Source organism: Amblyomma americanum, chromosome 5 (assembly GCF_052857255.1).
Source record: "Amblyomma americanum isolate KBUSLIRL-KWMA chromosome 5, ASM5285725v1, whole genome shotgun sequence".
Lineage (NCBI taxonomy): Eukaryota > Metazoa > Arthropoda > Arachnida > Ixodida > Ixodidae > Amblyomma > Amblyomma americanum.
Genome location: NC_135501.1, coordinates 183,484,388 through 183,512,032, shown reverse-complemented (window position 1 = coordinate 183,512,032; position 27,645 = coordinate 183,484,388). Strand labels below are relative to the sequence as shown.

At 46.0% G+C, this 27,645-nt stretch overlaps 1 protein-coding gene across 1 annotated transcript; it reads right to left on the bottom strand.

Annotated features, from left to right (window-relative positions):
* Nucleotides 1-658: 658 nt before the first annotated feature.
* On the bottom strand, nt 659-21,253 carry LOC144135393 (uncharacterized). The gene is made up of 5 exons (XM_077668058.1): nt 21,053-21,253; nt 11,114-11,252; nt 10,399-10,544; nt 3,027-3,159; nt 659-1,292 (listed from the first exon to the last, which is right to left on the bottom strand). Exons 1-5 carry the CDS (start codon nt 21,147-21,149, stop codon nt 1,013-1,015), a joined length of 795 nt encoding a protein of 264 aa, XP_077524184.1. The 5' UTR covers nt 21,150-21,253; the 3' UTR covers nt 659-1,012.
* Between the last annotated feature and the right edge of the window lie 6,392 nt (nt 21,254-27,645).

Below are 27,645 nucleotides of genomic sequence, written 5' to 3'. Positions count from 1 at the left end.
AGTGCACGTTAAAGATCCCCAGGTGGTCGAAATTATTCCGGAGCCCTCCACTACGGCACCTCTTTCTTACTTTCTTCTTTCACTCTCTCCTTTATCTCTTCCCTTACGGCGGGGTTCAGGTGTCCGCCGATATTTGAGACAGATACTGCGCCATTTCCTTTCCCCAAAAAACCAATTATTATTTTTAACCTGCGCTGACACTGCAAAACGGCGGGAGTCATGCATTTCGCCTACATACATGCGACCGCAGCGAGCGGAATTAAATCCTGCGACCTTGGGATCAGTAACCAAGCAGCAAAGCCACTAGGCCGCAAAGGTGGGTCTTTGCAGTCTTCTTTTGACTTTACTGATTCGTTGGAATTCGCAAGATTGTAATATCCTTCACAATCACTAAGAACAATCATTGTGCGAACAAAACTGAAACATGCTTTCTCGCTAGCTTGCTTTTTTAAAACTCTGAAACATCTTTGGTTAAATCGCTTTAAATGCCGCTCGTTTCCCTCTTTATTGTCACAATATTCTGTAATGCAAGGCAGCGCGCGAATAGAGTAAGCCGTGATGCATTGTTAAACATCACTGAGAAATGACAGCTTACGCTGGTCCCTTATCACGACGTACGCTACAATGCTGGGAAGTGGGACAGTGAGTGGGACGTGAGCAAGGCTTATGGACACAATGAAAACTGTACATTCCCTTCATTTATTTTTTTCATGAAATCTCATCCTCTTCCTCTCTATTTAGTTGTCATAGTTAAGCCATATAAGTTCGGGAGGCATTAGAAAGATATCACTGTGGATAGCTCTACTTGTACCTGGTACAAGTAGTACTTCGTTTGCTTGTGAAACTCAGCAAACAGTAACCACTAGCAGGCTAGTTCTTTTTTTCGTGAACCTGGAAGCTTATGCAGAATTCTGTGCTGGAAAATTCTAAAGGCGACGCAGATGGCCTGCATTGCACAGTGTCAACGCTGCTTGCAGGACTGAAGGCGTAGTAAGGCGACGCTGTCGAAGCGTCAGAGCAGCTGCCTTCGGACGACCTTGGAGTGCTTGAGGGTGCTCGCCAGGGTGACCAGCGGGACGATGAAGTTGTCCGTGTTTAGCTCGGAGGGGTCTAGCCTCTGCAGTGGTGGTAGCGCCTCGCATGCCGGCGAGCCCTTGGTGTAGACTCCGCAGACGAGGCCCAGGGTCTGTCCGAACACGTTCTCCGCCAGCGTGGCCGCCAGTCTGGGCGCGTCGGTTCTGTTGCATCCGACTAGGGCACGGTCGTAGCAGCCCAAAAGGTCATAGTAGTAACTGTGCGCGCCCAGGAAAATATGAGGAACATTGATCTTGTACGGTCATCGGCACTCATTATGACCAAGTAATCATTCTATCTTTCCTTTCCTATGATTCCGCATGCGGGACTACGTCTCCTAGCAGAACAATTCCCGCTACAGGGCGAGTGTGCTTATTTCCACAGTCTTGAGCATCAAGGTAGCATAGAGGATGAGGAACATTGATCTTGTACGGTCATCGGCACTCATTATGACCAAGTAACCATTCTATCTTTCCTTTCTTATGATTCCGCATGCGGGACTACGTTTCCTAGCAGAACAATTCCCGCTATGGGGCGAGTGTTCTTATTTCCACAGACTTGAGCGTCAAGGTGGCACAGAGGATGAGGAACATTGATCTTATACGGTCATCGGAACTCATTATGACCAGGTAATCATTCTATCTTTCCTTTCCTATGATTCCGCATGCGGGACTACGTTTCCTAGCAGAACAATTCCCGCTACGGGGCAAGTGTGCTTATTTCAACAGTCTTGAGCATCAAGGTGGCACAGAGGATGAGGAACATTGATCTTGTACAGTCATCGGAACTCATTATGACCAGGTAATCATTCTATCTTTCCTTTCCTATGATTCCGTCATGCGGGACTACGTCTCCTAGCAGAACAATTCCCGCTACGGGGCGAGTGTGCTTATTTCCACAGTCTTGAGCATCAAGGTGGCACAGAGGTAGACATTGAGCTATATTTGTAACGCGGTACTAGGTGTCGCGCATAAATTATGCTGGAGTAATAATGATCCTGGCATGAGGCAATGGTCAACACAACCAGCTGACGAACCAGCTGGCCATAATGACCCTGGTCAGCTGGCTAAGTCGCTATGCTAAGCGCACCTCGGGAAGGAAGAAGAGTAGAGATAACGGGGGAGGGGCTGGACGACAGAAACTAAATATGCACTGCTTTAACTAATCATCTGCCCAGGATCTGTTCTGAAATGCATGGCAACTATAAACGCCTTTCACAAGTTGCACAGAGGGCCGAGTGTCAATCGAGCCATCAAGTACAGCCTATGTCTAAAGACGGGTCTCCTTAATATTATATAGAACATCCTCTGAACGGCAACAAATGATGGCAGTGTGCAAATGTCAACAATAGCTAGGCATATCCCCTGTAGCGTCACTCCATCTAAGTCTGCTGTTCAAAAGATAATTTAAATGTTTTAGATTTAAATTAGGACTGGGGATGCCCCTGTTTTCGGAGCAAATAAGTTTCCGTAATATTCATCGCAAACAGCTATTCTCTCCAGCCAGCTGTGCAATAGTCTCTGCATGCCGCGTAGAAAGAAAATGGTCGTTTAATGTGCTATTTTTTAATTCCATTGGTCAGTAAAGCGAGATTTATTCTTATTAGCAGGTTCAGTCCGGAAAGCGAAACTTCTTGGGCACTCTTCGTGGGAGAACAGGTATATTTCTATTTAGGAGATCGAGACACCTGCCAGCATTCTTAGAGTGCCCAGAGGACACAAGTAAATATTCCGCAATGTGCATCTACTTTGTTGGACGTTTGGATTTTTGTTGGTCATTGTCATTGTCTGAAGCGACACCACGACTCCACTGGGGCTGGACGAGGCTTCACCTGAGCTTAAAGCGCCGTGAAGGGGAAAGAAATTACTTCAGCGGAATATTTATACTGTCCCGTCGTGTGTTCGGGAACGAGGAGGGTCAATGAATGAGAAAAAGCGGTGCACGTGTCTCACCAGCAGCCGTAGGCCACCTGGCTATCCAGGGGCGCCTTGGCGACGGCCGTGCTCAGGTCGACTACCAGGTCACGGATGCACCTGTTCATCTGGACGCCCACCTTGTTGATGCACCGGATCGTGTTGTTGTACACTGCGTTGCACGAGGAAGCATTGCAGAAATGGATAAGCAGAAAACTAGCGACATTCAACGTGATACGTAGCGCACTCAAAAATAGCCGTGGTGGCCCGACTGGGTCCTTTTAGTGATGACTGAAGGGCCACATCCTTAATGGTCCTCGTACCCTATGTTGCATCACTATGATAGTGTGGCAGGTAAATGCACTATGGAGGTCCCCAAATCGCGAATGCGCGCTTAGACACTCTTACATTGAAAGCAGAAGTACACTTAGAACAGTGATAGGCAACGCAACTGTCACGTCAAACCTTGCACCTGTCTTCGCTCAGTGGTTCGCGATGCGGTCGCTAAAGGCGCTGCTGCATCTAAGCGCAATCCCTTTCCCCCTCACCCTCCTCCCTGTCCGATCTAGCTCGAAGATTCGCGGTGCGACCGCAAGTGGCGCTGCGGTTCAGCGGCGACGTCAGGTACCACGAGATAGACACGTTGTGCCTTGCGTGCGGAGAGGAGGAGGAAACGGCTGAACACTTGATACTTTTCTGTAAAGGGCTTCACCCTACAGTGGAAAGCAGCGGGGCTGATTTATCCAAGTCATTGGGGTTTAGGGACAGTGAAGGAAAAGTAGATTTTAAGTGGGTAGAAGTAACCAAGCGAAGGTTCTCTGATTGGTGGCTAAAATCAAGAGTAAAATTTCATAAGTCATGGCTAGGTGGCTTGAGCCAGCGCAAGATTTAAAGGGTTCAGCCTGATCCATCCATCCATCCATCCATCCATCCATCCATCCATCCATCCATCCATCCATCCATCCATCCATCCATCCATCCATCCATCCATCTATCCATCCATCCATCCATCCATCCATCCATCCATCCATCCATCCATCTCCGTCCATCCATCCATCCATCCATCCATCCATCCATCCATCCATCCATCCATCCATCCATCCATCCATCCATCCATCCATCCATCCGTCCGTCCGTCCGTCCGTCCGTCCGTCCGTCCATCCATTCCATGCATACCATTCCATCCATCGACGTGACCTATGCGAAAGTTCGTCTGTAGGGCACGCAGCTACCGCTGCCGCAAGTAATGGGAACTGATTATCAGTTTCCATTACGCTTTATTACAATGAAGAAAGGGCTCTCTGGAACGTCGGATATGTCTTGCATACTTGGGACTAGCTTGCTCACAGTGCCAAAGGAATGCATGACTTGGCCGCTGGTGGTTGGGTGAATTTGCAGTGGTGGCGCTGAAAATGTTTATTTGGCAGTTTTGAGTGAGGGATTTATGTGGTCGGGGTGTCAGTCCGGGACTCAATTAGCTGTCGCTGCTGCCTACGCTTTCTTGAGGAGTTGCTAGGAGGGATTGATAACAGCCGCCGCTTTCTTCGGCTTGACTTCAGCCAGGCGTCGGAATTTTGGCGCCAGCATGATGGCTGTCAGTTGATAGCCATCATGCTGGTTCCAAATGTGCGCTATGTCCCCACCGCCTGGTTCAAGTCAAGCCAAAGAAAGCGGTGGCTGTTATGTGTTATTGTTTTTTTTTTCAGCTGTATTGCAAATACGCTCAACTATAAGCCGCCAAGTCATGCAATTTTGCACTTTGAGCAAGCGGGTCTTTCATTTTTAAAAGACTGCATACGACATATCAGCAGTTTCTTCCTTTTAATAACGCTTACATTGCCTCTGGGTATAAATAACAATGACGAAAAAAAACGTTCTACAGTCATACCTTTGTTTTAGAAAACTTTCTAATACATTGCAACTGAAAACAGCGTCGACGTCATACGAGTAAAACTTGTGCAGTTTGTGTCGCTTAACGACGTTTTACCAGCTTTTGAGACTTACGGCGGGCTGCAATACCACACTCTGCTGAGACCGTATAGCTTCAGCTACAGCAAAGACCCGAATTGAAAGCTACCCTAATAAGGTATGGTGATGACATAACAAGAACTGTGTGTTAAAAGAATGCTGTCGCCATGTGTTCAATTTACGGCACTCGCAAATGAAAAGAAGCAATCATATGCTAGCTTGAAACGGCCGGGAGCGTCTATTTCCGGCACCATATTTGCACGGGAAAGTTCAAATAAAATTGCAGGTTGTCACAATTTCAAGGTCAAGCAACGTTCGTCGGCGACAAAGTCAAAGAGATAGGAACGCTTGAGCAAGAGCTGCACAGATCAAGCCAGCGAGCCCCACGCCTGTATTAAACAGACCGAAGGTTGAAAGGCTTTCATTTCGCAACAATGAGTTGCGAGGAAAATTACAGGTAACAACCTGCAGAGGCAGCTTAAAGGATCGTGACTTCCTCTTTGCGCAACGTAATGAAGATTTGTGCATGACGAACGCAAAAAAAGAAGTAAGAATTGCATACGAAACGGTGGCTGAGTGGTTATGGCGCTCGGCTGCTGGCCCGAAAGACGCGGGTTCGATCCCGGCCGCGGCGGTCGAATTTCGATGGAGGCGAAATTTCGGAGGCCCGTGTACTGTGCGATGTTAGTGCACTTTAAAGAACTTCAGGTGGCAGAAATTTCCGCAGCCCTTCACTGCGGCATCTCTCATAGCCCGAGTCGCTTTGGGAAGTTAAAACCCCATAAACCAATATATATATATATATATATATATATATATATATATATATATATATATATATATATATATATATATATATATATATATATTAGCAGACAAGGTAAACAAAATGAGGGGCTCGTTTGACAAACTTATGAGGGGAGCCAACAGTCACCGAAACCAAGGTGCATAAGGGAATGTTAAATTTTTATGTGTTGTGCTTATCATTAGGATAATAATACTTAATTAATCTATCGCTTAAATAAAATTACTTACAAAGCAGCAGAAAAAACAACCATGCCGTCGGAGGGATCCGAACCCACGACCTCCGAAAACCGCGTCAGGTGCTCTACCAACTGAGCTACGGCGACGGCTGTCCAATCTGCTGCTCTCGTAGGTATTTATGTTTGTTGGGTGTAAGCGAACTTTGAGAGTGTTCACCAGCGCCACCCTTGTCCATAGCGGACGTAGCACATCCTGTAATGCCGCGAGTGTGACGTGTAACGTCATCTAACGGCGAGGGCGGAAACTGGGCGAGAGCCCTCTTATGCTACCTATGACATCAAGACTGCCAGAACCGAGACCCTCGTTAAGCTGTTAGTATATGGACCTGTTACATGGACCTGGTACATGAAGCTGTTAGTACATGGAGTAAATAGGACCTCCGAATGTCGCGTCCGGTGCTCTACTGGTGCGCTGGTGAACACTCTCAAGGTTCGCTTGCACCCAACAAACATAAATACCCACGAGATATATATAATATAAAATCACCAAAAATTGAAGGAACATAACAGGATTTAATTCACGACGTTTCGGCTGGAGGACCAGCCTTTTTCGACTGACCCTCGAAAAAGGCTGCTCCTCCAGCCGAAACGTCGTGAATTAAATCCTGTTATGTTTCTTCAATTTTTGGTGATTTTATATTATATTGACCAAATCAGCTGCCAGAAATCACTTTTGGTATATATATATATATATATATATATATATATATATATATATATATATATATATATATATATATATATATATATATATATATATATATATATATATATATATACAGAAACAGCAAGAAAGAAGACGTCACTATGCAAAGGGCCAAAGAATTGCACATACGCTGAATTGAGAGCTGTGAGCCGTATTTCTACTGGAAGCCGCATAGATAAGAGCGTTCCTGGAAGTTCCTAGCAACAAAACAAAAGAAATGCGACGACTGAAACAAGAAAAGGACACAAGCCGGCCCTGGAGACAGGTGAGCGTCCTTGGGTGCGCGGCAGTATAACAAGGAAATATGGCGGTGCTTTCTTCTTGCACGTCAGCGGAGTAATTCTGGCGCTCTAAGAAAAAGCTCACATTGTCTCCTAGCAATGACACTACTCTTTATAAATCTTCGTTGTGCGTTGCTACGCGAAAGAGCAAGAAGCGAGCGCGCATTACAGTCCTCGGATTGTATGCGAGCACGCACACAAGAGATTAATTTAGAGCATATTCCTGGAATGAATGCGCAACAGCTTTCCTGGTCTAGAATAGTTTTTCCTCCTCCTCCTCCTCCTCTTCCTCCTCGAGTGCATAGCGCGTATTTTAACGAGAACAGTAACAATGCAGGCGTGCTCGGGGAAAGTTCAGCAAAAGGACGCGGCGGAGTAACAAAGAAGTGTTTAAGACAGCGTTCACTATTACTACGCTAATGAAAGCGGAAGCTGGATGCGAAAATAAAAAGAGTTGCTTTGTAAGTAACATTCTGATGTGATAGCATTCGGAGTGCCATCAAGGTGAACACTGTCCGCCTGAAGGCCGTGGCTGGTGGCGCTTCACACAGACGCCTAAGCAGCCACCACCGGCGCTGGACAGTTGCTGAAGAGGATTGCCCTCTCTCCCCGTGACACCTGACAGCCAACCCCCTTTCCCGTCCCCCCTTTCTCTCCACTTGTAGGTTGGAAAGATGAGAATAAAATGAGAACATAAATAAAATCGAAAAGTGAACGCACTTTTTCAACCTCACCTAAACTACGGCTATGCCACACAAAAAGGCCATGGGAAACAGTGCTTTGCACACAACCGTTGTTCTCGTTCAGCGCACGCGACGGTTCATACGCGCGTTTAATACTGTGCACACATTGCATCGTCACCTCAACCAGAAGCACGGAATAATGCTAACATAACATAATTCCATGAAAATTGCGATGTCAGAGACATGAATTTTCGATCGGTTAGCTTGTCTATTGTCTGACGTAATTTTTATAAAGGTAATTGCGAATTGTACCGAGGCAATGTTATACTTCAATCTAGAAAAGTCTAGTTTTTGGAAAGGGTATACTTAACATTATACTATAACCATGCATACAACCAAGTTACAAAACTTGCAGAGTTCTGCAGGTCCCTGGATATGGGCTTCGTTGATCACTACACTGCGGTTGATTCCGTTGAATCATCCGCATTATTGCAGGCTCCTCATAACTAGGATGTGGAAGAGGCATGTGCAGAGGCGCTTAACAGTATGTACAGGGTCTGCACAGCTATCATAGTGCTCCCTTCTCCAAAGAAGGATTAAGAAGATACTGATCAGAAAGCGTGTCAGGCGAGGGGACACAATGTCGGTGATGTTATACGCTACACGCTACATACGCTACACGGTGATGTCGGTGATGTTATACGCTACACGGAGCTAGCATACAAAGTTTGGTGTCAGTATATTTTTAGTAGCCAAAGCTTTCCTTTTAAAACGTTTGAGAGAAAGCTGCTTGACAAAAAACGGGCTGCTAATGTACCAGTTGCAACGAGCGTTAAACAGCCCCCATAGTGGGTCATTTCGTGCCAACTTTTTCAAGATAAGTATTAACACATTTGTTTGATAAAAAAACTGTCCACTCTCCTTGGGCCTTCGAGATGGCCACTGACATAAGTATGAATAGCTGCACAATATCAACCACATGTTCATTTCAGCGAATTCGCGACATATCAGTTTCTCGAAATTTAGCAGCGCGAACAAATTTATGATATTGATTTATGGGCCTATGTACATTAGCTAGCATAATTAGGGGATAAATATCTTTGACACTTTCAAATCTTGGCCACTAAAATGCCATTATAGGCAGCGAGTTAAAGGGAGTGTATTGGGAGGTAGCGTATACGCGAGCCAGATCATCAGAAATCAATCGCCACGGGAATAAGACGAAGTTTTAGCGCATAAGACAGCCATTTTCAATTGTAAGCAGCGCCGTATCGTCATATCCCGTAGAAGAGAAGTATATATAAATGGTGTCCAGCCAGCTTACTCATCTAAGTGATCGAAGATCGATACAAAGGAATAGGCTTGAACCTATATTGAGAGAGAGATAGAGAAAGTAATTTAATGAAAGTAAAGATGGAGAGGTCGGCCGGCGGTAAGGTGACCCTGGGGAAGGGCGGGCCGGGGGGGGGGGGTGGAAGCATTTCATCATATGGAGGCCGAAAACGCCAGTAGTGTAGCGAACAGGGAACAAAGTAAATCGGAGAACGAACTCGAGTGAATGACTGAGCACAAAGCAGGGGGAAAAGGCAGCAGAGTTGGCATGTATTGCAGCGCAAAGATAACCTGTGTTTTTCTCGGTCACAGACTGGGTTCCAAAGGAATCAAAATGCGGCTAGGGGGTGGCTGCAAGTCAGTCAGAAAGATGATAATAGGAAGTTTTCTGCGGTAGGTTAGCCGCGACTGCTAGGCACAAATATGCGAACACTGTTAGCACAGATTTATCCGGCTAATAATAATAGTTGTGATGATTACGACGACGCGACGCAGAATTCTTACGTGTATGTAAGGGCGATTTTCAGGGTTGTATATTCGTTTGTATGTGCGGGTGCGTGCGTGCAGTAACCGCCTTCTGTTTCCGTCATGCCCTCCCCTAAGTTGACAACCGTAACATGTAGATTGCGCGTCGAAGGTTCTCAGGCCTGACGTTCCGCTTTTAAGCAGTACATTCTGGCACTGAAAACCATAAAGCTTCTCCTGCCTGCTACAAGGTCTTTCGAGAAAGCTGCACATCGCCTACAAGCAAAAATTGTCGGCGTTATTAGTCGTGGCGTCGTATACGCTTGAGGTTCTCACTTCTATCCCAAAGATTCCCTCCCCTCTTAGGTGTGGAATGAAAGCCCTTACATCCCAATTAACGCATTCAAGCTACTTACGAGCGCATTGACTTAGTTCTTGATGGACGTCTACACGTCGTGAGGACACGTAAATAATTAGTTACGCAGACAAATGCCCGCACTAGTGTAAACAGCATTCTATGGCTTCACAGCGGTTTTCGTTTCCGGCATACCGTGCCGACGTCTTGCGTTGAAGAGAAAGTCTTCTGTAAAATTGATGATGATGATGATGATGGATCTTTATGGCGCAAGGGCATCTATGGCCAAAGAGCGCCATGGCACAAGATATTTTCGACTACTCAAGGTGGGGTCAAACACCCATTTTCCAAGCATTTCACCTCTGAAGAGCCGATCATAAGGTCAGGGGAAAGCTTGTACCCATTGTGTCACCGGTGGGTACCCGGCGGCACGGGGGATCGAGCCCCGCACCTCCCGCATGCGAGGCTGACGCTCAACCACTTGGCCACCGCTGCGGTGGCCTATCGCTGCGGATTTTCTTTACAGTACTCGAGTGATTCCAGGCATAGCAGAGACGGCCACATTGAACTGCGCTCACTCTGGTTAAGCTCCGTTCCCGGCGTGCAGACAGCCTCGATGTTCTCATCGGCCGCGTCCAAGGCCAGCACGGCTGCCACGCGCGGTAAGCCTATGGCGCACTCGGTCGTGAAGTTCCGGGTGCACCGAAGCTGCTTGAAGTGCAGGCTGTGGGGACAGGGAGAGAGATGACGCTATGCAGCTGTAGTAGGGTTCAGATTTATTCATAAATATAGTTGTATTCCCTCTCTGGTCAAAGCCGTTGAGGTGTGGAGCGGTCTCCATTGAAATAATAACAAATGGGTTCATTGTAAAGCAGCGCAAAAGGTGAGAGGCCAGACACAGAAAGACACAGGACACGTCTCTCGTCTTTTGCGCTTTTTTACAATGAACCCGTGCCAACTAGCCCAACTCAACGTTTTGCTAAACAACGAAGGGAAGAAAAAAGACAGCAACATTGATGAAGGATATCACATATTATCTATAGTGGGTTTGAACCACCGTGTAAAATCGTAATCTTACACCATGGCTTTAACACATCGAACCCGCTGGCGTCAGTAATAGAGCTGCCGGATGCCGCAGTAGGCGGTTAGCGTGAACTTATCTTTCCCTCAAATCAGTTAACCCTCATAATGAACTGCCGGTACATCTGAAGGAATCACTGCCATAAATGAGTGCGCCCATTTCCTATGTAATATGGCTCTCGGTTGAAGGCGGGTTTCAACCAGGTCACTCACGCGCACTGTTCCTTCAGTTCTTCCTCACTCTCGGCCATCCGGGTGGAGTCCGCGTACGGGATGAACGCCTTGCCGCACCCGTCCAGAACGCTGACGGCGCACTGGGGCGACTCCTTCAGATGGTCTCCCAGCGTGGTGCCTATGGAATGAGAAAAAAAGATTATAACGGCGGTTACACTCGATTGAGGGCACTGCACCGAGCTGTGGAAAGGGATTGGTAGGTGTAACGTTAAGAGACAAAAAGAGGGCAGTGTGGGTCAGGGAACAAACACGTGTTAATGACATCCTAGACGAATCAAGAAGAAATGGGCTTTGGCAGGGCACGTATTAATGCGAAGACAAGGTAGCCGCTGGTCGTTTAGGGTAACGAACCGGATTCCAAGAGAAAGTAAGCGTAGCAGGGTGCGGAAGAAAGTTAAGTGGGCTGATGGGATTAGAAAGTTTGTGGGAAAAGGTGGCCGCAGCTGGCACAGGACAGGGTTAATTGGAAAAACATGGAAGGGGCATTTGTCCGGCAGTGGGCGTAATCAGGCTGATGATGACGATGACAGTCGTGATAATGCGGGTGACCAGCGCTAGCTGTTCCGCCTTGCGCTTTTTTTTTTCAATTCCTGCATTTGCAACGCATGTGTGTGGGACGATTTCGCTTCGTTTTGGGAGGGTTCGCGGGCACTGACTAAGTGCACGAGGCGGTCACGTGATCGCACCCGCGTGGGCTGGCACACCATGCGCGACTCACACAAATATGCACGGACGTTCGATGGTCAGAGCTACTAAGCTTACTCTGTTGGACAATAAAAGTTTTCAACAACAACAACAACATAGTCTGGGAATATTCGCTTTGTAACAGCTAGTACTCTAAAGCACGTCAAACACAGCTGCTCACAGTATAACCTGCAACTAGCCAGTGGTGACCTTCAGATGATTATACTAAACCGCGGTATGTACGAGTTCGCCTCTGAACGTAGGGTCATGATACTTTCGTTGCGAAGAATAAGGTTCCATTAAACATAATTTTTCTCAGCATTACCGTTATTACCAGCACAAGTAGACTCAAACTGACCACCGTGGCATGTGAGCAAAGAAAGGGAAAGGGAAAAGAGGGGCGCGATAGCGCTTACATCACGAAAGCCAACGGTGAACGAAATTCTGCCACACGGGATTCCGTTACACGCTCAGCTTTAACGAAACGAAGGAGCATAGGGGTTGTCGCGGTGTGTCAGTGCATGGTTACGGCGCTCGGCTGCTGACCCGAAAGACGCGGGTTCGATCCCGGCCGCGGCGGTCGATTTTCGATGAAGGCGAAATTCTAGAGGCCCGTGTACTGTGCTATGTCAGTGCACGTCAAAGAACCGCAGGTGGTCGAAATTTCCGGAGCTCCTCACTACGGCGTCCCTCATATCCTGAGTCGCTTTGGGACGTTAAACCCCCATAAAGCATGAACCAAGAAGCATAGGGGACGCTATTTTTTAATTTGTGGTGTTCATCGATGGCCGATTTATAAGGTAATTGTTTTAAAGATAACTGATTAAAAAGTAGACGAAAGAGCAACCGGATGCCGTCGGTGGGATCCGGTGGCATTTATTATTCAAATTTTATTTATTTATTTATTAGAGCAGAAGAGAGCGTCTATGCATCAACCTCACCACCAGCTGTTCTTAGTTCTTAGCATTGCGGGTTCCGGACATCTGCCTTAATAACTTAATCATAGCCGATCGACATTGCCGTCCATGCTGGCCAGTCGACGGAAAGGGCTGAGAGGTCACCGGCTCGCTTATTTCGGCCAAAACAGCTGATATGTCTTCAGAACAAGCAATCTACTTCTCATTAAAAACGACAACATTAACTCCACTATTGTTATACAAGCAAGACCTGTGTCGAATAAGAAGAAAATATACCTCCTATACCTCGGGAAGACAGCCACTCAAGCATCTTTATCTTTAAAGTGAAGAACGAAACAACAAGAAGGGGAGGAAGTGAAGAGGAATAGAAAAAAAATTCGGTAAGTGTCGCGAGGGCTGGCCCATTTCATTTTCCTGGGCTGCTACTGGTGGTAGATCCTATTCTTTCATTTTCTTGTTAAATCCTTCTCATCGTACCCCTTTGCAGCTTTTTAAAGAGCTTTTTTTTCGCAAATATCCTTTCGCAACTATGCCGTATACTTTTATTTTACAATCGCCTCCCTGCTCACCTATGGTGCTTTAGCGGCACGGGTGAGGTCTCTTTCTTGGGACCGCTCACTACTTCCTACCAACCTGCCTGTAACATGTCATCTCTCTTTTGTGTAGCGTCCAACAAGTCACCATTTTTGTCTCCTGCTCTGCTCTATATATCTCTTTTTTCTTTTTCCATTTCCTTCTCTCTCTCATTCGCTGCCATCTCATAATCCATTGCCCGGCTTCTCAATTACCTTAACGTATATCTGCTCTAACGTTCTGTACCAGCCAACCCTTTTTTCCTTCTCAATTTAATTTGGTCGTATTCCCGCAGCTTTTCATCTTTCTTTGCCAACGTTTATAGTTCCCTCATTTTCAGATTCCGGTTGTTCCGGTTCCGGTGTTCAGATTCCGAGATTTACTGTGATTTCAACTTAAGTCAACAACAACAATATTCTTCCTCATTCTTCTGATGATGATGATGTCCTCAGCCTTCTGCTTTCCTTGCCCTGAGTTCACTGTCTCTTCATATTTTTTCTTAAGCTTCTCCGAGTGGCGACTCCTTTCGTTTGTCCCGAAAGAAAACTTTTGGTCCTTTTAAATTTTTCCTTCAAAACAATCATTTTCAGAGCTTAGCTCTTTTTCTTTCATCTTGAATTAGATTTAAGCCCAGCAAAGCTCTGCAGGGCTGGTCTCTCTCTCTCTCTCTCTCTCTCTCTCTCTCTCTCTCTCTCTCTCTCTCTCTCTCTCTCTCTCTTTAATTTTTTTTTTCATTCTTTTGACAGGGTCACTAAAAGGGTTAAAAGTGGTCTTCCATTGCTCACGAAAGACTTGGAAAATGACATACTGCTCGCGAACGCATTACAACCTGGCTATTTTTTTTTTCTCCGAGCTCCAAAGGTTTAGTTAAGTTGGTAAGTGAAAACGTTATGTCTGCAGCAAAGAAAAAAAAGGCAAGGCCGCCACTGTACATTTCCTTATTTTCCTTCAGCGTTGGATAAGAGTTTTTTCGAGGCATTCCACTTCAGAAGGCTATCTGTTTCAAGACATTCTAGTTTTCTATAGAACTTAAGGGTTTTTACTTCGAAAGTCTTCCTACTGCGATGTATAAAGCTTTCCACTCTGAGGCTTATAAATTGCATGGATTCGCATGAGGATCACCTGGAACACAACAATGTTCCGGTTTAAACCGCGTTGCTTTCTCAACAATATCCTCCAGAATCGAAGAGTCATAGAAATAGCGCGGCACCTTGAGCTATCGTACAAGCCTGAGCAGAACCGGGAATTTAAATTAAGTTCAAATTATAGCCGGATAAAACTTAAGTGGGCAGCGAAGCTCTGCGCCCATTCAGGGCCGCCGAACCGAATTTCTCCATGACAGAAAAGTAGTCCGTTGATAAAACTTTTCTTGTTACTTCAACGGGCAGCCAATCGCAAGAAAAAAATTATAGGGTCTAAAATTTTGGCGCCTGGCTTGTTTAATATAGTCAAACGCTAAAAAAAAACATTTTTTTTTTCACTGTTGTGAATGGCCAGCGGAGTAATACAAGACGGCGTGAACCGTGGACCAGTGTTACCAACCATGCATTTTATATTTTTTTTCACTTGTATCCTACTTATATAATTCAAATTCTATCAGAACATCCCTTATTCAACAAACCTGAAACCTCTTGTGACTCATCCACTAATGCAGTGTATCGCAATCATTTTCGCAAACGTTCGACGTCCCCCTAGTGAGAGAGAGGCCGAACACACGTGTCGAATTATTTTAGTATTTTTTTACTTCTTTGCCTCTTTTTTTCCTCGGTGGCGCAACGCGCCGAGTCACCTGTCGCTGAAGCATGTTAGGCACGTGATGCATATGGCCCTCCGTATGTTGGCGCCGTGCCAAGATTGTACGAACCAATGCTACAGAAGCAATTACATACGGCGTTCTTCACTCGTGTATACATGTTAACGACAGAAATGTTGCCATAACTTTTCCTTTGTAGCCGAGCCCTCGTATCCGTGTATTTGCGTCTTATTGGAGAGGCATTCTTGATCCTTTGAAAGGGCTCAATTCAAGCGCGTCGCTTCCATTACGCATGCGCATAACAAATTAAAACCGAGAGGGCATCAATGGGATTAGCCTGAAGTCACAGTGTAAACTGCTTCCCGGCCAATAGGCGCTGAGTTTTGAGGGCACTCAAGAATGAGCGGCTATAGGCACGCTGACCTCGAAAGACTCGCATAGCACAAACTGATCTGATTCTGTCGAATCAAGCACTTCTCATGTTCAGCGCTAAAAAATTGAAGGCAGTGAGTGATTTCAGTTGCCTTTTTCGTGGTGCCGTGAAGGACGTGAGGGCACATGATATATATATATATATATATATATATATATATATATATATATATATATATATATATATATATATATATATATATATATATATATATATATATATATATATATATATATATATATATATATATATATATATATAAAGCCAACAGTCACCGAAACCAATGTGCATACGTGAATGTTTTCTATTTATTTATTTATTTATTTATTTATTTAATATCTAGTGCCAATCAATTAGTTTTAAAGAAAATTACTTATCAAGCAGCAGACTTGACGCCATAGGTAGCATAAGAGGGTTCTCGCACAGTTTCCGCCCTCGCCGTTAGATGACGTTCTATACGCCACACTTTCGTTATTACAGGACGTGCTACGTCCACCGCTATGGACGAGGGTGGCGCTGGTGAACACTCTCAAGGTTCGGTTACACGCTAAGCATAAATACCCACGAAAGCAGCAGATTGGACAGCCGTCGCCGTAGCTCAGTTGGTAAGAGCACCGGACGCGATATTCGGAGGTCGTGGGTTCGGATCCCACCGGCGGCATGGTTGTTTCTTCTGCTGCTTGATAAGTAATTTTCTTTAAAACTAATTGATTGGCACTAGATATTAAAAATCAATCAATAAATAAATAGAAAACATTCCCCTATGCACCTTGGTTTCGGTGACTGTTGGCTTCCTTAATATGTTTGTCAAACGAGCCCCTCACTTCATTTGCCTCATTTGCTTCATGACATGAATTTAATAATAATAATAATAAGATGTAATATTATTATTATTGTTGTTGTTGTTGTTGTTGTTGTTGTTGTTGTTGTTGTTGTTGTTGTTGTTGTTGTTGTTGTTGTTGTTGTTGTTGTTGTTGTTTTTCAGTTGGGCTGACCATGTCATAGGTCATCGGGAGGGAGAAGTCCGGGCTTAGTGGCTTAGTAAATAATTATGGACGCTCGGCCTCAACGTCAGTGGGTGCCCAATCTTGGCCCAAGCTCGGCTTGGGCGTCCATTGATGTCCAATCGGCAGCGGCTCAGTCCCTACGTCCGCAAATCGTCCAGGCACATCGAACCGGTATCGAAAACTCGAGGTCGGGCTGCGTGAGCTTATGTCAATCCCCAGCTAACCCTGGGTTTTGCAGCTAGGTGGCGCCGCGGGCGGTCGTGCCTGGTCAGTGCACGTCTGGCAGAGCACGTTTCGATATCATCGAGGAATCAGCTGCGTCTTGTAATGCAGCGCTAAGACAATAGCAGTGACATTGAAGTGAAACTACCTTATGTGACTTTTCACTTAAGCCACTTCCTCCTTCCCCACGTTTACGAGGTATGGCACCCCATCATTGCCAATTTTAGCTTTTCACACGCATCATACACAATCTTTCACACGCTGTGGGATACGTGCCAGCATTGAAAAACAATGTTCGTTCTCCCTTGTGCGAGGGTAGTAACACTTCCTGCAGGCTTCGCTCTCCGCCTTGTCTTTATTAGGAAAGAGTGAAGGGCTGAGGAAACTAATTTGCACCCGGAGACGGCTTTCACACGAGAAAATGTGAACGTGACCGCACGCCGCATGGGAGGCCGCTTTTAAGTCCGCTTAACGAAGACGTCAGCGGTGGCTGACGTTCATTGCAAAGATAAGTCAACAACTGCAGTGCAAAAAAAAAAAAATTCAGGGGAGCATTTTGTTCACCTAAAGTGCGGTGAAACGAAATCCTTTAGCGCGGTGTGGCTGCTTGTGTCGCCCGGTTCGAACCCGACCGCAGCGGCTGCGTTTTTATGGAGGAAAAACGCCAAGGCGCCCGTGTACTGTGCGATGTAAGTGCACGGTAAAGATCCCCAGGTGGTCGAAATTATTCCGAAGCCCTCCAATACGGGTACCTCTTTCTTCCTTTCTTCTTTCTTTACCTCCTTTATCCCTTCCCTTACGGCGTGGTTAAGGTGTCCAACGATATATGAGACAGATACTGCGCCATTTCCTTTCCCCCCAAAAAAACAATTATTATTATGCTTGTGTCGTCAATGTGTGGTGAAGATGTTGATTAAAGACTACAAAGAGCGTTTAGGCGGCATCCTTTCAGATCAGCGTTCAGGAGGCGACTGGCAAGATTGCCTCGGGAGCGCTCTTCTCGCACGATGGTGACGTCACTCAATGACGTCACACGCTCATCAGCCGCACGGCTTTATCATTTTCTTTGCGATGCCGCCAGACTTATCTCTATTGATCGCAGCTGCGCGCAACTGCTTCAGACTGTTGTTGTTGCTTCGGCACCTTATCTCGATGACGTCATTTAGTCGCTGGATGTAACGGACACCTGACAGATCCATGGCCGCAAGCATGAGCCATTAAAGGCTTTCGCCTTAAAAGTGGCTGGCCACTTAGCATTGCTGGGAAAGAAATGTGCGAAAGCGCAGTTTTTTGCCGGTGGACACAACCGGCCACATGCCTGAAAGCGCGACTGAGGTGTCCACTGACCCAGGGAGCCAGTTATGCGCGTCTTCAACTTTTTCATCGTCGATGCCAATGTACGCCGCAGCAATGTTTCAGCTGCATTGTTTTCAATGTCAACGCGTATTGTTCTGGTGCCATGTTTCTGCCACATCGTTGTCTACACCAAGGCATGCAGCGCACATCTCTCTGTCACTACCGCCACAGATCCGCGGAATTCTTGAATATTCCCTTCGATCTCGGGCAGCCTGCACCACGACTCCGTGGTCGGAGAAGCGCTGGTATCCGTATACTGCACATACCAGAGTTATGTAATAATTGGTTTTTTTGGGGGGAAAGGAAATGGCGCAGTATCTGTCTCATATATCGTTGGCCACCTGAACCGCGCCGTAAGGGAAGGGATAAAGGAGGGAGTGAAAGAAGAAATGAAGAAGAGGTGCCGTAGTGGAGGGCTCCGGAATAATTTCGACCACCTGGGGATCTTTAACGTGCACTGACGTCGCACAGCACACGGGCGCCTTAGCGTTTTTCTCCATAAAAACGCAGCCGCCGCGGTCGGGTTCGAACCCGGGCCAGAGTTATGTACCACTCACAAAATTCCAGCTCAGAATTCGCCCATCTTCCATAGCCTATTCTTGTCGGTAAGCAAAGGGTGACACCTTCTATGTATGAGCTTTAACGTCGGATGCCCGAGCGCAATGTTGCTGCTTAGTTGGTACATTTGCCTTTCATCACATTTCACTTTCCGGAACAGTGTGCATATCTCCAACTCTCTGACCAACAAACGTGCTGAAACTTGAAGCATTTGCAAGCTTCATATTAGAAACGATTGACAGGACCACCATGGACGCGTGTAAATGGCCGTGAGTTGGTGGAGAGGTTCGAATTACTACCCACCACTGCAGGCAAAATATCGAAGCGCGTCCATCGCGGCCAGAAACCTACATTTGAGGTGCTTTCTAGCGCGGCGGCTGCGTTTTTATGGGGGAAAAACGCTAAGGCGCCCGTGTGCTGTGCGATGTCAGTGCACGTTAAAGATCCCCAGGTGGTCGAAATTATTCCGGAGCCCTCCACTACGGCACCTCTCTCTTCCTTTCTTCTTTCAGTCCCTCCCTTATCCCTTCCCTTACGGCGCGGTTCAGGTGTCCAACGATATACGAGACAGATACTGCGCCATTTCCTTTCCCCCAAAACCAGTTATTATTATTATTACTTTCTAGCAGAAACAAAAAGTGTAAAAACGAGCAACCGCGCTATGTCACAGAGCTCAAATTAAAAAAAAAAAGAAACTGCAACTGAAATATACATTTATAGCGATGCACTTTGGGCAAGGGTTACAAAGACGAACAGGAATTATGGTATGAAATAAACCGCTCACAAAACCATTCCAACGCACATTACAAATGCTACACACGCAATAAAATATTATGCCCTAACTTAAGCTCTTATTTCGGCCACATAACTTTGTAACACTGAATACACATTGAAGACGATCCTGCACTAGTGCACGCATTTTGAGTATCTGGTCAGGTTAGTTTGCAGCGATGTTCGCCTAAGATTGGCTCATCTGCGCTAATGCGCTGCACCGTTTGCATGCTGCAATGGTTGCATGGTATGGTTTGCATTATTTGTGTCCCTCAGTGTTTTTTTTTTACTTTTAAACGTTGTTATGGTTCACTCTCGCGTCCGGAGTTCATCACTAGTTCCGAAATGGGCTTCAATTTTACATTTTATATATAGCGCGGTCTTTTACATACATATTTGTTACGTGCTCCGGGGGAGGGGCGGGGAGGGGGGGGGGGTGCGCTGCCTGCATGCTTCTCAAAAGCGCACGTATTGGGGCATGATGTAGACAAAATTATTTGAAACACAGGGCGAGAGTAATCGCGTTTTCAAAATTCTAATAACATATGCCTATTAAAAACGACCGGCTATAAATCTCTTATTGCAACTAGGCACCTAAGTCTACTAGTTAGAAAGCTAAGAATTACAAATTACCAGCTTACTACTTAAGACGATTCAACGGTTTTCTGGTGTCCGCCAACAATGGTAATACTATGCTGCAAAAATCATATTTTAACACAAAAAGCCTATTTTTGAAAATTTCTCAAAGTATTCGCTGAAACGCCCGGTATACCTATATAGTTATCAGTCCTCCAAAAACTGCTTTCACTTCCAATATGCTCGCGGCCTATAGGGCGCAGGGCATACTACCAGACTCCATCAAGACGCTATTGTGGCCGCAGGGCAGTGCGCGCACTCGTGAGCGAACTTTGGTGAGCCTCTGTGCATTCCTCGAACACACGGGCTTGACGTGCCGTCTGTTCTCCGTCAGGTAGTTACACGCAGTGACCGAACGCTCCGCGAGTTCTACCTTGAACGATTAATAACTGGACGCCCCACTCCAGTTGTAACCAACACAGTGCTGTGCGCATGTGTGATTTAATTCCTCTAAAATGAACTAATCACGCGCACAACCTGGACACATTTCTTATTGTGTAAATAGTTTGTGCATATTCCTGTCCCCTCACCTCTTTCATTTCATTTCTCCATTCTGCCTGCTGTCCTTTATTTCCGCTGCCACAGCTCAGGTTAATCAGTATCGATGGCAGATGCCGGGGCTAGCAAAAATCTTTTCCTTCCTTTTTACTATTATTTTTAATAAAACCACTACCACCACTTCCAAGCCACTACTCTAGCTTTTAAGCGTTTGTGTAATTTCTGTTAAACTAATCGAAAAACTGCGTTTTTATGGAGGAAAAATGCGATGTCAGTGCACGTTGAAGATCCCCAGGTGGTCGAAATTATTCCGGAGCCCTCCACTATGGCACCTCTTTCTTCTCTTCTTCTTTCACTCCCTCCTTTATCCTTTCCCTTACGGCGCGGTTCAGGTGTCCAACGATATACAAGACAAATACTGCGCCATTTCCTTCCCCGAAAAAACCAATTATACCCATTATAAAAAAAGACGGATTGGAAAGCGGCGTAATGAAATTAGGCAACACATACCGTACAAAGCGTAGGACAGAGCACCCAGAAGCAGAAGCCGGTTGGTAAAAGAATCCATGGCCAAGTCTGTGCCTATCAGCTTGTCGAGTCTTTTCATAGGATGCACTCGCACGAGCGTCCACTAGCCCCCCTCCAAGTCAACAACAAGGAGGCAACGAGAAAAGACACATTTTGTAGAGACGCGCCGGAGAGAATGCCAGATGCTTCTTGTTCGCGTAGTTGCAAAAGAGAGACAAAAGGAAAAGAAATAATAAGTGCTAATCACGCCTGGGAAACGGCGGTAAGGAAGGTCCTTGCGTGAGAGCCATTTCTCTCTCACTATACATCTCTCTCTCTCTCTTATTCCTTCCTTTATTTGTTCTTTCTTTCTGAATGTCCCAGGAGAACTTTCTCTCTCTTTTGGTGTCTATCTTTTCTGTTTCGCTTTATCTCGCACCTTTCGTTCATTTTCTTCTAGTTTAGTCTTCTTGACCCGTTTGTCCTTGGCAAGCAAGCCAACCCGCGTCTTTTCAAAGGAGAATTATACAAACGCCTTACGCAAAAGCATTTAAACATAACTAGTGGCATTCGCAAGACAACTCTGCGGTGTAGGTTGCCGTGCTCCGTCGCGTGCGCCTGGGGGTATATAGCTCGTATTCTATAGTGCTGAAAATACAAGGAGAGGAAGCGTAGCTTGATGGACGAGTCTCTGAAACAGGCTTGGGGAAAGTGACCACGCCTGCATATTTATAGTGTTACACATGAGTGGTTACGATGGCCTGCAGTATATTTGCCCGGGGCGGTGCTCCTGTAGAAGACGTTCATCAGGCAGCTCGCAGCCACTGATATTGGGAGATCGTGTTTCGTAAGTGTTCTGGGCGCTAGGGCGGCCATCAATCAGTCCCGGCGCGCTGAGAAGGTGGTTCTCTAGTGTGTGTGTGTGCGTGTGTGTGTGTGTGTGTGTGTGTGTGTGTGTGTGTGTGTGTGTGTGTGTGTGTGTGTGTGTGTGTGTGTGTGTGTGTGTGTGTGTGTGTGTGTGTGTGTGTGTGTGTGTGTGTGTGTGTGTGTGTGTGTGTGTGTGTGTGTGTGTGTGTGTGTGTGTGTGTGTGTGTGTGTGTGTGTGTGTGTGTGTGTGTGTGTGTGTCGCGCCATTTCCTTTCCCCCAGAACCAATTATAATTATTATTCACGGGCGCCTTAGCGTTTCGCCTCCATCGAAACGTAGCCGCCGCGGTCGGGTTCGAATCAGGGTACTCCGGAACAGTAGCTAAGCGAACGCGCTAACCACTGAGCCACCGCGGCGGGTCCGGATCAGTAGCCTAGTTTAATTTTGGGACTAATGATGCCACCAATGCTTATCGTGACTATTCTGTCGTTCAGGAAGGCTATACCGCATTTATGCGCCCGCCTTTCCTACGTTCATTTCCGGTAGATTTAAGGCGGGAGCCTCATTAGTTTCATTGCGAGAGATGCCTGCGGCGAGTGTACGTTAGTATAAGTATGTGTACTCGCATCTGGTGCAGATAATCCCAGCGATAGAAAGAAAAATTGGATGACGTCATCAAGCGCCCATTGGACACACACGGCAAGCCGAGCGGCGCAATTTCAATCATATTCATTCCGTTCGTCTTATATACAGCCCACTGGCTGATCCCAATTTAGCGCCAATTTTCCTGACTACATTCATAGCAAAATTGTGACCAACCATTTGTCGTAGACCGCTCCGGGTGCTGTGAAACAATTTTTTCTCTGCGTACAGCTTATGGCTAGTTATGTTGGAGGCTAATTTAATTTGGCCAGGGATTCGAACCGACGACATAAGCACCTTCAACTTTATGCCTTCCCAGGCTTCACCTCTTGCCTTAAGGCGCTGTTGAGGTGTCCACCGATATGTGAGAGATTTTTTGTTTTAATTGAAAAACATTTATTTCGTCGAAGGGAGCTGTTTACAGCAGTCATGTTAGGTGGCTGTCAGCCTAGCTATGGCTGTTGGCGAGTTGGTCGGCCCACTTAATGGCTCGGATTGCGTCCTTTGATCTGAGCTTGCCAGCACGGCCTCCCACCGCTCGAGAGAAGGAACTTTTATTCAATCCGCCGGAGGCGGTTCGTTCTTGCTGCTCCACAGGATGTGATCATATACCACATGCTTCAGAAAAAATTTTCAAAAATTTTCAAAAATGCATAGTATTACCACTGTTGGCGGACACCAGAAAACCGGTCAATCGTCTTAAGTAGTAAGCTGATTAGCCAATTTTTACAAATTAGCTTTTTAACTAGTAGAGTTAGGCGCCTAGTTGCAATTACAGATCAGCAATAGCCATGTCAGTTTTTTACGATTTCGAAAACGCGATTATGGCGCTATGGTTCGACAAAATTTGGCTTTTTCGTTACGTGCACTGGAGGGGTTGCTTTACCTGCATGCTTTTCGAAAGCACATGTATCTAGGCACGATGTGGCCAGATTTTGTCGAGCCACAGCGCCGAGGATATTCGCGTTTTCGAAATTACAAAATCTTTTATGGCTATTACTATCGACCGGCTACAGATCTCTAGTTGCAAACTAGGCGCCTAACATCTACTAGTTAAAATTTAATTATTAAATATTAGTTAACGACGTTACTACTTAAGACGGTTCACCGGTTTTCCGGTGTCCGCTAACATTGGTAATACTATGGTGAAAAAGCCATATTTTTACCTCAAAGAACCTATCTTTGAACATTTTTGAGTCTTCCCTGAAACACCTGGTGTAAGTGGCTGGAATAACCCACTGCTTACACTGGGGGTTGTACTGGCTAGGATACATGCGCACTAGCAGCAAAAGGTTGAGAAACGAGCGCGCCTGAGCACGACGCCACGTGGTTTCCTGCGCTTTAGAGAGAGAAAACATTTATTGAAATCTCAATGAGATTAGCGGTGGGCCGTCGTCTTCATCGTTGACGTCTGGCCTCTTCGCAAGGTCGGGCTCCTATTCCAGGGCTCCGCTGAGTCTTGCTGCTTCGCATGCGTGCTGCACAAGGGCCCTTTTAGCTCTGAGCTCGCTGCTGGTGAGCAGACCCTCCCATTGCTCCACACTCCGGGTTTTGAGTGTGTGGAATACATAATTGCGTTTGCACTCCCATGTAATGTGGTATAGCGTGGGGGTTGCCCCGCACCACGGGCATGTGTCCCTGAATTGTGTAGGGTACATTTTGTGTAGAATGTATAGGTTGAAGAATGTTCCTGTTTGCAGTCTCCGCCAGTTCACTGCTTCTTGTTGTGTTAATGAGTTGTGTGGCGGAGGGTACTTGAGCCTCTGTGCTCTGTAGCAATTTAGCAGCTCCGCATATACTGGCTCCACTATGGTAGGGTTCTCTAGGGTCTCCAACAGCTCAGCTCGGAACATGATCTCGCAAACTAATCTGTCCACCCTTGAGTTTCCCGCTATCCCCGTGTGTGCCGGTATCCAGAGTATCTTGTGGGTTACTTTTTGGCTAGGGGGTCCTGTTTCGAGGAGGATTCTTAGGGCCGCCCTGCAGACTCTACATTGTGCGCAGTTCCTGCATGTGGATTTCGAGTCTGTTAATGTGATCAGTGATTTGTTTCTCCGATAGCCTTCGGCCGCCGCTAGTACAACGGCGACTTCCTCCCCCTCTGCTACCGTGTGACCCCGTAGGGTTGCGGATGGGATCGGTTTGCCGGCGTAATCCATGACTGCTGCGGCGGCATTGATTATAAACATTTTGCCGGAGGGGGGTAAACGCGCCTCTCCAGACTAAAATGGTTAGTGATGTCGTGAAATGAGCCGTCACTCGAAAAATGCGAAGGAGCAGGTGAACTCACTGCCCAGTCGACGAAACCTCGGGCTACGTTGTGAGGTGTCTCGCTTCCCGGATTATCCGACTGAACTGGGAACTAAATCAATTTTAACTCTCTTTGGCACTGGTTTGCATTCGTAATTGACTCTACACACCTAATTTTATTGCGCGTTTTCTTCTGTCAACCGATGCGTTAGACATTAGGATTCATGGATTGCTGGGTAGTATTTGCCTAAAACCGCCAAATAATTTATAATTGAATTTATTCTCTTATGCTGTTTCGGTTTCGTTTCATCAACCGACCGACGACTGTGACGTCAAGTTTATGTTTTGGTCACGTGATTCGTTAGAAAAAAAGTAATATAATCGTTGATATGTAGTTGTAATTCAATATGACATTTAATCCATCTTCTTCTAAGACCTGTAATGACAAAAAATGACCTGTCAGCGATTACTTTAGTTTTTTTCGAGTGGATCACGTGACCAAAACATCAACTTTGCGCCACAGTCGTCGTTCGGTCGATGAAACCGGAACCAAAACAGCGTCAAGAAGAAATTCAGTTATAAATTATTTAGCGGTCGTAAACGAATACCACAGGGTGCTCCATTTTAATGAATGTCTCACGCATCGTTTGAAAGAAGAAAATTCGCAAATTTGGTGTCTACAGTCTTTTAAGGATGCGGAGCGATGTCGCAATTATTCCGGAGCCCTCCACTACGGCACCTCTTCCTTTCTTTTTATTTCTTCCATCCTTCCTTTCTTTCTTTCCCTCCTTTATTCCTTCCATTACGGCGCGGTTCAGGTGTCCACCGAGATATGTGAGACAGTTACTGCGACATTTCCTTTCCTCAAAAAACAATTTTAATTTAACTGGCTAAACAGGCGACGGTAAGCGACAGCTTGGGTTATTATATGTCAGAACAGATCAAAATCAAGCGCGAAATTTCGTCATTCAGCAAACGCAGGGCGAATATCAACGAGCGTGCCAACCTGTGACTTCACGCACCAACGTAGTACCATCATCAGCATCAGCCTTACTACACCCACTGCAGGGCAAAGGCCTCTCCCATGTCTCTCCAATTAACCCTATCCTTTGCCAGCTGCATCCACCCTTTGCCTGCAAACTTCTTAATCTCATCCGCCCACCTAACTTTCTGCTGCCCCCTGCTACGCTTACTTTCTCTTGGAATCCACTCCGTTACCCTTAAGGACCAGTGGTTATCTTGCCTTCGCATTACATGCCCTGCCCAAGCCCATTTCTTTCTCTTGATTTCGACTAGGATGTCATTAACCCGCGTTTGTTCCCTCACCCACTCTGACCGCTTCCGGCCTCTTTACGTTACACCTATCATTTTTCTTTCCATGGCTTGCTGCGTTGTCCTTAACTTAAGCTTAACTCTTTTCGTTAGCCTCCACGTTTCTGCCCCGTAGGTGAGTACCGATAAGATAAAGCTGTTGTACACTTTCCTCTTGAGGGAAATTTGTAAACTGCCACTCATGATCTGCGAGAATTTTCCATATGCACTCCATCCCATTCTTATCCTTCTAGTTATCTCCCTCTCATGATCCGGATCAGCTGTCACTACCTGCCCTAAGTAGACGTATTCCGTCACAACTTCTAGGCTCTCGCTGCCAATTGTGAACTGTTGTTCTCTTGCTAGGCTGTTGAACATTACCTTGGTTTTCTGCATGTTAATTTTTAGACCCATCGATCTGCTCTGCCTGTCTAACTCATTGATCATGATTTGCAGTTCACCTCCTGAGTGACTCAGTAAGACAATGTCATCAGCAAATCGCAGATTATTTGGGTATTCTCCATTTATTCTTATTCCCAAGTGTTCCCAATTCAGGCCTCGAAATACCTCCCGTAAACATGCGGTGAACAGCATTGGCGAGATCGTGTCTCATTGCCTGACGCCCTTCCTTATTGCATTTTTATGGCTGACTATGGAGGACTATAGTAGCTGTGCAGTTGCTATATATATCTTCCAGTATTTTGACATAAGGCTCTTCTACCCCCTGATTACGCAATGCCTGTATGACTGCTGAGGTTTCCACTTAGTGGAATGCTTTCTCGTAATCAATGAAAGCTATATACAGAGGTTGGTTATATTCTGCGCATTTCTCTATCACCTGATTGATAGTGTGAATATGATCTATTGTGGAATATCCTTTACGAAAGCCTGCCTGATCATATGGTTCATTAAAATCGAACGTTGCCCTGACTCTATTAGCGATTACCTTAGTAAATACTTTGTAGGCAACGGATAGTAAGCTGATCAGCCTGTAATTTTTTAAGTCCTTGGCGTCTCCCTTCTTATGAATTAAGATAAATGTTTGCATTCTTCCAAGCTTCTGGTACAGTCGAGGTCATAAGGCATTGCGTATACAGGGTGGCTAGTTTTTCTAGCACGATGTCCCCTCCATCCTTCAACAGATCTGCTGTTACCTGATCCTTCCCACGTAGTACCGAGATTACCCCAACGTTATGTTGGGCCAACGTTATCACACACTCAATGTTGCCCGTAGAAATCGCCCCATCCGCCTGGCTGCAAAATGTGGCACAAATAACCAGGAAACTGCAGTGAGCTTATCCTGAAAGTTTCAGTAATATCCGTGGAGGTAAAAAAAAAAAAACACGGAGTTGCCCTTTAAGACAAAGCTTCAGCGACAGCTGCAATTCTGTAGCTTAAACACAACGAATAACCAGCGACAAACGATCATGACTTCGTAGTTTACGCTAGTAGAGAAGCTCTGCTCAATTACGAAATAATAATAATAATTGGTTTTTGGGGAAATGAAATGGCGCAGTATCTGTCTC

Excerpts from the sequence above, each read along its gene's own strand:
- LOC144135393 (XM_077668058.1), bottom strand. The coding sequence starts at position 21,149 with ATGAAAAGACTCGACAAGCTGATAGGCACAGACTTGGCCATGGATTCT. Across the intron at positions 11,253-21,052 it reads TCTGTCCTACGCTTTGTACG|GCACCACGCTGGGAGACCAT; the intron begins GTATGTGTTGCC and ends CTCATTCCATAG. Across the intron at positions 1,293-3,026 it reads CAGGTGGCCTACGGCTGCTG|TTACTACTATGACCTTTTGG; the intron begins GTGAGACACGTG and ends GGGCGCGCACAG.